Here is a 10,405-nt window from a genome sequence, read left to right on the forward strand (position 1 = left end):
CGCGGGAGCTTCGCCCCCATCATGGATGCATCAACGTTGCTGGACAATTCCAGATGAATCCTCCCCTTCAACGACGAGCGCGTTGGGCGGACGTCCTTGCTGTGAGACTTACGCATGCAGATCCCTCTCAACCTTAGGAAGTCGATGAGGGCTCTAGCAGGGCACGTCCCGCCCTCGCGACCGGGTGCGGCGCACGAATTCGACATTCAAATATTCAATCCGCGGACTTGTTTACTGTACATTCTCCGAAGGTGTACGGGGCTGCGGACGTTTTTGCAAAGTGTCCATCGTTGTAGGCCGCGCCGCCGCACCATTTACAAATTCGCGCGCTAGGAGGCCACCAAAAAAAGGACGTGGCGCACGTTCGTCCGACTCGGGTAGCGGAAACGTTTCGGGCACGCGAGCCTCACTTGTTGTTTTGTCGCTTTAGCCACACGCGACAAGTTCTCTTCTCCTTACCTTCACACCCGGCTCTACATGATTTCGCGTCTGCTCCAGCTCGGTGCCGTCGCAGCGGCGGTTTCGCACGTCGCAGCTCAGAATGCCAACGCGAGCGTCGCAGCTTGGCCGGAGAATGTTGTTGATGTAGGGAATGGAGTTCACGGTGAGGCTTTCTGCTCGTCCTGAACGGTAAAGCTGTGCTGACGACCTGCGGTACAGTCCCGGGAGCTATACCTGCCAACCTCTACGAGCCACTTCAGCATCGTCTCGCGTTCCATGGCGCGACCGGTTTGACTGTCTCGTGGTCCTCTTTCAAGCAGCTCGGCCAGCCCACCGTGTTCTTCGGCATTGATCCTAAAAACCTTAACCAGAGCGCGACGTCGAACGCCTCGACGACGTACGAAACCTCACGAACATACAACAACCACGTTGTCCTGTCCGACTTGGCGCCTGGCACAAAGTACTGGTATCAAGTCTCTCATACGAACGAGCCTGGAGGAGCGTACCGACCATCATACACTTTCACCACGGCACGACCTACCGGTGACAAGACCCCGTTCTCGATGGCGGTTTACGCCGATCTTGGTCTAATGGGACCGTGAGCAGTGCAGCCTACTACGCACACTCGTATCGCTTGTTGACATCGCGACCGATGACAGTCAAGGATTGACCACCTTTTCAGGCCCGATTGGGGGTCCCGACACTACGCTGAAACCGTACGAGACCAACACAATCCAGAGTCTGAACGAGAACCTCGATACCTTTGAGTTTGCTCATCTCGTTGGCGACATTGGCTATGCCGACTATTTCGTACGCCTTGCTCGCACTGCTCGAGAACCGCCCGAGCTCATTGCTAGATTTTCGGTTACAGATCAAAGAGTCGTTCCAAGGCATGTTTGGTACCGACATCAACTCGACACAACCCACTCGGGCCATGGTTGCCGACAAATACGAAGAGATGTCGGAACAGTTTTTCGATCAAATGCAGCCGATCACAGCAGTGCGGCCCTGGTGAGTTTGCGTTTTCTATTACACTTGAGCGATGCTGTAGTGTTGACTCGATTGTCAATGGCTGCTTGTAGGATGGTCTCTCCCGGGAACCATGAAGCAAACTGTTTGAACGGCAATCAAAAAGACAAGCACGCACACATCACTTACGATGAGTCCTACTGTCTCGAGGGACAGAGCGAGTTCAAGTTCTTCCGGTAAGTGGGACCGCAAGCCGTAAATGTGGACGGAACCAAGCTGATGAGTGACAAGTTCTTCCGACAGAGAGCATTTCCGCATGCCGGGTTCACTGTCGAGGGGACTCGAGAACTTCTGGTACTCCTACGACTATGGGATGGTCAGCGTGATTCCCTAACGATTCAGTCTGAGATCTGCAACTAACTTGTGATTCTTTCAGGCTCACTTTGTCTCGCTCACCGCTGAGACCGATTTAGGCGCCAATCTCACCGGGCCTATCGAGGCGAAACCTTTCAACGTGACCACAGGCCACGTCAACGGGCCTTTCGGTACGCCAAACGAGCAGATCAACTTCCTTATTCGCGATCTGCGTAGAGTCAACAGACAGAAGACTCCGTGGGTCGTCGTGTTCGTGCATCGACCCTGGTACTGCTCTTCGGGATGTCAGCCAGGTGTCGCATGGCAGCAGGCTTTCGAGAAGATTCTCTATGATAACAAGTGAGATTCGGACCTCGCGTTTTGCCACCGTGGTCAACTGCTCATGCTTGTCCCCATTTCTTAGTGTCGACCTCGTGATGCATGGTCACGTCCACAACTACGAGGTATTCCAGCCGATGTACAATGGTCTGTCGACCTTCTCTTCGCTAGACCTGGCATTCATCGCTAATCATGCTGTTGGGACAGGCACGGTCGACCCTAACGGTTTCAACAATCCGCGAGCACCTATGTACGTCCTCGCCGGAAACGCAGGTCATTACGACGTAAGGCATTCTCTTCTCCTGCTCGGGACTCAGGGTCGATCTTGATCCTCTCGTTGACCGCAATACAGGGACTCGACTCTTTCGACGATCCGACGAAGCGTGCTACGGGATCGGTCTTCTCGAACGACAACACGTACGGCTGGGGCAGGCTCTCATTCGAAGACGCCGAGCATCTTACGTACGAGCACATTGCGTCGGGCAACTCGACCGTGATCGACACGCAAAAGCTGTACAAGAAGCGTGCAGGAGGGTCCACCCGCAACAAACGGCTCGTCCTCGACTATTGATACCTGAGCAGATGTGTCTGGGATGCCCCCGAACCCGGTCACAGTTCCGTCTCGTAGAGAGGAAGCAAGCTAGACGACTGAACGACACAACACTGTTTCACTACTGCTGGACTACAATGACAGTTTCTAGTTCTTGATGGCCGAGACATCACGGTCTAAGATACTCGTTGATGGCATCAGGGCTTGTCCGCGAGTTACAAGAAATAGCGCGCAGGCTCACCTTTGTGCGGTTGTTTCGAGATCGCATCGAAAAACGCGAATCCGAATCCTCCGAGATCAGCGACACCCTTGATCTTGGCCCAAGCCGAGGCCTCATCTGAAACGAGGTTCTGCGCGAGAACGAAACCCTTCTTGGAAGAGTACGCGGCCGCAAGATCCGCTTTGAGATCGGTGTCACCGGGGAATGCTTTGTGCGCGAGAACGGGCACAGCTGCTCCGACAGCTCCAACTGCAATAGTCGGAAGACGGTGTCAGCTTGCTCAAATCTCGGGCGAGGGCTCAGGAGGTGCTGGAATTTCGGGCGAGAGCTCAGGAGGTTGGAATGGAAAGAGAGCCTCACTCGTTTGGTACTCCTTTGCGACTTGACGGATCTTGGTCAGAACCTCGTCCGATTCGAGCGTAGCGACAAACTTGTCGTCACCGTCGGGAATGAACAATGCCGAGAACGATCCGGCGTTCGCGAGTGTCGAGGCCCCGGCGATCACGCCGGTCGTTTTGTCGTCACCTTCAGTCACGCCTCGAGGGTACGCCGATCCTTGTCGCGAGCCGATAATGACAGCTTTGTGGCCGGCGGTCGAGATGGCAGCGACGATACCGGATACTTGGAGCGAGTCGAAACCATCGACAGCCAAGACGGCGATGCTTTGCTTGGTCGATTCAGGGTTTGACATGTTTGTGGAATCGAAGCGTCTTTGAAAAGTGCGAAGGAGGTGTCGTACCGGGTGGTCGTCGCCGTGTTGCGATTCTGAGGAACTGCCTCCTGCAACTGGTGTCGTCATCGACGATCTTGTCCTGAGAATTTTTTGACAGAGCTACATACGTGAACAGCACGTCAAGATTGAAGTAGTGACCTACTTATAAAGCTGCAAATCACCGGAAGAGTCGTAGAATAAATATCTTGACGCGTCGTCGTCGAAGGTCTCAGATACACTTAAGTTGATCTAGCTGTCTGGCAATCTTGCAACCTCGCCGTTTCTACCCGGTTCGATTACGTTCTCCGGCGAGCATGGCTGGTACCTCTACCCGTCGATTCTCGGTTCCACCTGGACATGAATTGCGATTCGAGTTGGAATCGCAGACAGACGCGATCAGCATCACGCTCGTCTCCGGGTATGCCGAAGTTTTCGGGTTCGAACTGGTTCGCGGTGCGACCTATGGTTTCAGCAATGAGCAACGCGGAGCCGTCTGGGCATCGGGAGTACAGGGGGAAGGTGCCGAGTTAGAGATGAGTCCCTTTTTCTCCCCGTCTGCCTCATTCGAACCTACGAGACTAGCTCGCATGGGTCAATCTGCATCCGGACCTCGCTGTGCGACAACGGGCAGCTTGTCGCGGCGAGTGGAATTGCTATACGTCCATCCTCGAGTTTCACAGAGAGGCTTGGGAAAGACCTTGGGCTCCCGCCGGCTTGTCCCAGCCGAACAGAGCAAAGTGCTCGAGGTTGAGATTCGTGTCTACGGACAAGCTCCCGATCGTGGCTTTGCGTACGCCTCTGCGCGCCAGATTCGTCCCGACTCGACTCGCTTGCCCGCTCGTGGACCTGATCACCATTGTTCGAGAACTCAGTCTGACCGGGTGACCCCTCTCTGCACGTGGCAGGAAATCTCGACAGTGTCTACGTCGCTTCGGAATCACCGATACCCGCATATCTCAATTTACACCTCGCCCTCTCCCGGCTGCGACACCTTTCGCGCCCTTCTTCATTCTCCGTCACCCGCGACCTCTCACAGCCCGACGACGAGATTCCTCCTCCACGTGTACTCGTGATTGGCGAACGAGGCGCAGGCAAGTCGAGTCTGATCAAGATGTTGACGAATTGGCGAAATCGAGAAGCGCGCGCAACTCTCGCCAAACCTGGGCAGAACACTGCTGGGATGACCGTCGTCAACCTCGATCCCAGCGATGGAGCATGGACCGTACCAGGCACGATAGGAATCGTCAACACTGCCTCCCTCCTTCCGACCACAACCCCGATCGCGACATTTGGCACGAGCTTCTCTTCGGGACCTCCAGTGCCATTCCCACCGCCTACATCATCGACATCAACCACGACTGATGCTCCCGCACCATATCACCCGCCAGTCAACGTTGATGCTTATGCACCAATTCTCAATCCGCTAGTGTACTTCTACGGCCACCTCTCCGCCGCAACAAACGAACCGCATTACGACCTTCTTGTTAAATCGGTTGCGACCGCAGTGAAACGCAAAGTTGACGAGGGTGGAATCGACGGCTGGAGAAGCGGGTATCTGATAGACACTCCGGGAGAATGGGCAGAGAAGAAGGGAGGCGGATGGGAGAAGGTCAAAACCGCAGTGCGCGAATTCGAAGGTGAGGTCCAAGCCTGACCCTGGTATTCGTCACAGATGCTGACAGCACGTCTTGTGCTAGTCAACGTTCTGCTCGTGCTCGGATCAGAGCGGCTCTATGTCGAGATGAGCAAATTGATGAACACGAACAAGACGGTTACGGTTGTTCGTGTCCCTAAAAGTGATGGTGTCAGTCCGAAATAATCACTTCGTCCATATCACAGCCATACTAATACGGAGATCTTTCTACATAGGCTTCCGACCTAGATCTTTCGACGGTTTCGCGTATCCAGTCCTCGCAGATTCGATCGTATTTCTACGGCGGTCCAGCATTGACGCAAGGAGTTCTGAGTCCATTTTCTATTATTGTCAAGTTCGACGATGTCCAGATCTGCCGAGTCGGAGAAGGTAGGCCCCCTCGCAAGTCTCGGCTATCGAAAGGCATTGACTCATAGTTCTGACGGAGTCTAGCCGCTGGCACACACGCACCGTCCTCCGCCCTGCCTCTTGGAGCCACACGACTTACTCGAGATACTGAGCTCGTGCCTATCGACCTGAGCGGGCCTCGAGCTGCAAGCGAGATTCTCAATCGCATTCTCGCGGTTCCTCAAGCAGAGGAAGGCGACGAGGGTGAGGAAAAAGTGGTCAAAGGGCCCGTCGGAGGTTTCGTCTGGGTGTAAGTACCTCGCGATGTCCGATCGCATGAGCACAAACTCACGCCCGAACCGTCTCAGATCTGCGCTCGACCAAGCAAAAAAGAAAATCACGCTCCTCTCGCCACTACCGGGCAGATTACCTCGCAAAACGTTGATTCTCGGCTCGCTGGACTGGGTAGATTCCTAGTAGCCTTGGATTGTATGTCTTGTTTCGTCGAGACACGTTCACGAATCTCCGATCTAATCTCGCTCATTCCCCCTAGGTAATACAATTAGCTGCTTGTTGAACGCCCGTTCGGTTTTGTCTTGTGCGTCCGTGCGAAATTCGTTCTACACGAGCTCAGGGCCGGCCTCCGAAGATCGGTCTGGATCTCGCAGATCGAGCTGGATCTCGTTTGCGTCCGTCCGGGAGACTCCGCGGCAGTCAATCGCAAGGCCACTGCTCTTGCAATTGCTCCCCTCCGTCTCTTCCTCTCTGGTATTTGCTATTTGACGGACGAAGGTCGCCATGTCGATTCAGGACGCCACAACGCCCGGAGAGGTTGAGAAGCTTCTCGTTAGTTTCCTTTCAGGCTTACTTCTTACCGCTGCCAGCAATGTCGACGAGATTAACCTATTGGCCTCAGCGGCTCTCTCTCGAGGTTCTCCCGACAACGACGAATCCATGGGAATACTTCGAGTCGCAAGCGATCATCATCATGGCCCGCCAAGCTCCTGCGATTTTCTCGCCACTACTCATCTGCGCCTCGGTCCTCCTGGGCACGACCACCGTGCTCTTTATCGCTGGCGTGGTGATCCGCTGGAGGAAAGGTACCTTCTGGATCTTCAGGACCGTGAGAGTCGGCCACGAGCGCTTCGTCCTGCCTCACTATATTTGCTCGTATGTGCTGCTAATCACCATTTTCAATCTCTGTGAGTCGAATTTGCCAATCTCCGCTATTGGAGTCATCGTCCTCATTCATATCGTTTCGACATGACAGGCTTGCAATTCTTCTTGTGGATAATATGGTTCCGCAACGAACGAGGCTTCCAACCGAAAAACCACTTTCTGGCGAATTCGTTGCCATGGCACGTTAACTTTGCCTTTCAGCAAACACTGCCACTAACGCACGCCCCGTCCGCAGGATTCCCGGAGTACTCGCTGTCTGCGTGGCGGTTTGGAGCTTGACCACAACTTGTACGTCACGTCCTCGTTTTCCTTGGATAAGCCAGCTCATATTCGCACGTGTGACAGGGGTTCTGCACCTACGGGCTTACGCCTTCGGCAGGCGACCGTGGTACACTACGGCTATCGTCGTTAATTCGATAGGAGTGCTTCTTCCAACACTCGCGCTCGCTACGCTCCTGCCTTTCGGTCTCCTGGCCTCGGCGCAGCTCGAAATCGTACAGAACGCCTCGAATCGGCTCTACAAGACGCTCAAGGCGAACGGGATAAACTGGTTTCCTGGCGCGGCGATCGAATCTACTCAACTGAGCATCACGTCGCAGCTGGTGATTGTGGTGCGACAGTCCCTGTCCAGCTTTGGCAACAAGTACGAAGTGTTCTTCTCTGTACTTGCAGGATGGTGTGGCTTGTTGGGCCTCATGTTTGTGCTCGTGTCGAGTCTGTACCTGAGGGATTTGAAAGTGTCGATCGGAGAAATGAGAGGACGTACCAAGACAGGCGTCGAAACCTTCGCAAGGACGTACAGGTGGCTTGTCTTTGTCACGGTTGGTTTGGGCATTTCAATGGGTTGGTCCCGCTCGCCTACAAACCGGATGTGCACGGACTCTGCTGAACCATTTTGTGTGACCCAGTCGCGCTCGCAATCAACACATCCTGGATTGCTGCAACGCTCAGAAGCATCCTCGGCAGCGGCACGGTTAACGCCATTGCGATCATTGTTCCGCTGTAAGGTTTCACCGCGGCCAAAGCTCCAGTATGCTCAACTGAGGCTCTCGTGATCTTATTCAGCTTCACGGTTGCCATCTTGGGTCTCCCTGTCTCGGTCATTATCCTCCATAACGCGATAACAACGCCTTCGGCCCGTATCACGTCGACCTGTGGTGAAAGACTCCGGTCGGACCCCCGACTCCGCGACCCGGCTTCGACGGTCAACTCTAAGGACCACCTGGAGAACGACGCACAAAGGTATACGACCCAATTCGACCTCGCTGCAGCCTTGCCTCTCGACCGATTCGCATTTCTTTCGATGCCTCTGCACGACAGTTCAGACCCACCTGGACAAGTTCCTTTCGATTCGCTCGAGCTACAGCCAACGCTGACCAACTCTTTGGCGCGCCGCAAACCTGCTGATGGAGTCGTGGTGGAGCGCAATGAGGAGACTTTCGTCATCGCGTTGCCGAAACACGGAGCAGACGGATCGGACTCGGGGCAACTGGAGGAAGATCTCAAGTGATTATTTGGCATCTCGTCGCTCGCTCGATCCTATGTGCAAATCACCAGCGTGGATTGCTCTAGAAGTCTGTAAGATTGCGCCCGGCTGCCTGTCAACCCCGTTAAATCTTTAGAGAGACGATCGGCGCGCCAGGTTTGAGTGGTCCTTCGCGCTCGCTGGTTCGCATTGTAGTGCATTCGGGTAGCATATACGTCCTCAGCAGATACCGTGCTATATTACTACGAGCCTCTGCGAGTTACAGCGCAGAAACGTAGAGTGTGATAGCCGGCACGAGCTCGAGCCCCTCTCGGCCGCGGTCATCGATCCGCCTCGTGCCCTCTACCAACAACCGTCGGACGACTCTTCTGGTTCAGTAGCTTCAAGAATCGAATGAGCAAAGATTCGAAAGATCAACTAAAGCCTCAGTCCGACCACAAGTGTCCACCGTCGTCTAATCAGCTGGGTCCCCTCCTCATCGTCTCGATCCCACGAGATTGGGAGGCATCGGAGAAGTCGGCGCACGTCAAAGAGTACAATGCCTGCTAGAACAGCATAATTCCCTCGACTCTCGCGGGTCTCGTTAGTCTCGCGACGTCACGCTTTTGGAAACATGGAGCCTGCGGCGACGCGTCTTCGCTCCGCTAGTCGAGCACCCTTCTCCTTGCTTCCCCGTTTCCACTCTATCGCTAGATCCTTCTGTGCGCCCTCGACTCCGGCGCATATCGACTCTCGGCCCGCCTAATCGTCTCTCGCACCGCCTCGTCCGCTCTCTCGCCGGACCTCGCTAATCTCGCATGCCTAGATTGTCGACCGCCGACCGCGTGGCAGCGCTGCAAGCTCAGCGCGGCCTCACGGGCGAGGTGAGTGCTACTTAGGTGTTCTCCTTCCTTGACCTGTTCGAGCCCGACGCTGAGCCTTGCCACGGAACCCCCCAGGATATCAATCAGCGAACGACCTCTTTGCAAGGAACGCACCACGTTCGGCCATACGCCCTACCGACGGTGTTTGGCCACGAGTCTGCGCGAAAGGTGCATTGACTCCTCCTGCTTGCTGGAGCGAACGAAGCTCACTATTTCTCCTTTAAGCTTCGCCTTGCCTTGAGCTCGCTCCGGATGAACGAGACTGTCTGCTCTCTGACAGCAGGCGACACTTTCGCGCCAATGCCGTATATCGAGAGCCTTCTCCTCTGCTTTCAGCGACGGTAGACGCTTTGCCTGACCTGTTCGCTCAATCGCCAGGTCGACTTCATCTCTACGCATTCCGCAGGGCCGCTGCCAATGCTCTCGATTCGACGAGTCTGACCAAAGAACAGCGCAAGTTCCGAATAGGTCACTCGATCAACTCGAAGGTCTTTGTGAGTCCATTCCCAGGCCTTGATAGTGCGTACAAATTCCAACCCTCCACCATGCCCAGCGCTCCTACCTCTCGCATCTCTCTACCGTGGACGTCGGTCGACTTCTCTCCGGCAGAGCAGAGGATCGTGAACGCTTCGAGGTCAGTTGCTCGGTCTCGACACTTTGACTCTATCTCTTCGGGTTCGCCCCCGCGTGCTGTCGCTCACGTCGAACAGGTTTTGCAACGTTTCGAAAGGCTCGACGAGCAGGCCCCTCTCGGCTTGTCTGCCGACTCGTGGAGCAATCTGCACGCGGATGACGAGTGGCAGCGTGTAGTCGAGGAGCGTGAGACGGCACGCCACCTTTTCGCCGTATGCCACCAACGGTTTCTGATTATTCATGATCCTACAGTACCGCCGCGAGCTTTTCTCCCGTTTCCCGACTATGACCGCCGCCAAGGAGAACGACCCCCTCGTCGCCCGTCGTCTCATTGATCTAGCTCAGACGGTCAGGACAGTGTACGAGGGATTGCACCGCAAACTGTACGCGGCCGACCTCGAAGCGCACAGGCGTAGGATCAGCGCTCGTCGGCTGGAAGTGACAGGGAATACTCCGAGCGGCGATGCTCAATCCTCGAACGCAAATCAAGCAGCGCTCGACGCGGCGGTTGGGGAAACGATCGACGCGAGGGCGTTCTCCGAACTCGACGACAACGACGATCGATCGGCGACCGACATTGTTGCGGCTTTTCGCGAGATGTTCCTCAAGCATCGCCAGCAGGTCGACTGGTTGAAGCTCGGCAAGATTCTCCTCGCGAAAGGCCGCAACAATGTCGGT

At 55.3% G+C, this 10,405-nt stretch overlaps 5 protein-coding genes across 5 annotated transcripts; 4 read left to right on the forward strand and 1 right to left on the reverse strand.

Moving 5' to 3' along the window:
* Positions 1 to 477: 477 nt before the first annotated feature.
* On the forward strand, positions 478 to 2,674 carry JCM15063_000876 (purple acid phosphatase family protein; the record flags this gene model as incomplete). Its single annotated transcript, XM_076680948.1, has 10 exons — positions 478 to 604; positions 661 to 1,039; positions 1,101 to 1,251; positions 1,313 to 1,452; positions 1,524 to 1,646; positions 1,714 to 1,786; positions 1,847 to 2,124; positions 2,189 to 2,250; positions 2,311 to 2,387; positions 2,456 to 2,674. 10 exons carry the CDS (start codon positions 478 to 480, stop codon positions 2,672 to 2,674), a joined length of 1,629 nt encoding a protein of 542 aa, XP_076531955.1.
* Positions 2,675 to 2,800: 126 nt separating this feature from the next.
* On the reverse strand, positions 2,801 to 3,672 carry JCM15063_000877 (uncharacterized protein; the record flags this gene model as incomplete). The annotated part of the gene is made up of 3 exons (XM_076680949.1): positions 2,801 to 2,829; positions 2,895 to 3,122; positions 3,234 to 3,672. The coding sequence occupies 3 exons, from the start codon at positions 3,670 to 3,672 to the stop codon at positions 2,801 to 2,803; spliced, it is 696 nt and encodes a 231-aa protein (XP_076531956.1).
* A 227-nt stretch (positions 3,673 to 3,899) lies between these two features.
* CLP1 (cleavage polyadenylation factor subunit CLP1) lies at positions 3,900 to 6,043 on the forward strand (the record flags this gene model as incomplete). Its single annotated transcript, XM_076680950.1, has 6 exons — positions 3,900 to 4,176; positions 4,491 to 5,222; positions 5,283 to 5,389; positions 5,455 to 5,608; positions 5,672 to 5,876; positions 5,935 to 6,043. 6 exons carry the CDS (start codon positions 3,900 to 3,902, stop codon positions 6,041 to 6,043), a joined length of 1,584 nt encoding a protein of 527 aa, XP_076531957.1.
* Positions 6,044 to 6,452: 409 nt separating this feature from the next.
* On the forward strand, positions 6,453 to 8,255 carry JCM15063_000879 (uncharacterized protein; the record flags this gene model as incomplete). Its single annotated transcript, XM_076680951.1, has 6 exons — positions 6,453 to 6,768; positions 6,837 to 6,924; positions 6,981 to 7,033; positions 7,091 to 7,588; positions 7,654 to 7,747; positions 7,811 to 8,255. 6 exons carry the CDS (start codon positions 6,453 to 6,455, stop codon positions 8,253 to 8,255), a joined length of 1,494 nt encoding a protein of 497 aa, XP_076531958.1.
* A 1,757-nt stretch (positions 8,256 to 10,012) lies between these two features.
* JCM15063_000880 (uncharacterized protein) lies at positions 10,013 to 10,399 on the forward strand (the record flags this gene model as incomplete). Its single annotated transcript, XM_076680952.1, has 1 exon — positions 10,013 to 10,399. A coding segment is annotated over one exon (387 nt), but the record flags the coding sequence as incomplete, so codon positions are not given.
* Between the last annotated feature and the right edge of the window lie 6 nt (positions 10,400 to 10,405).

This window comes from Sporobolomyces koalae (assembly GCF_050403365.1).
Source record: "Sporobolomyces koalae JCM15063 DNA, S_koalae_JCM15063T_v1_ctg49, whole genome shotgun sequence".
Taxonomy (NCBI): Eukaryota; Fungi; Basidiomycota; class Microbotryomycetes; order Sporidiobolales; family Sporidiobolaceae; genus Sporobolomyces; species Sporobolomyces koalae.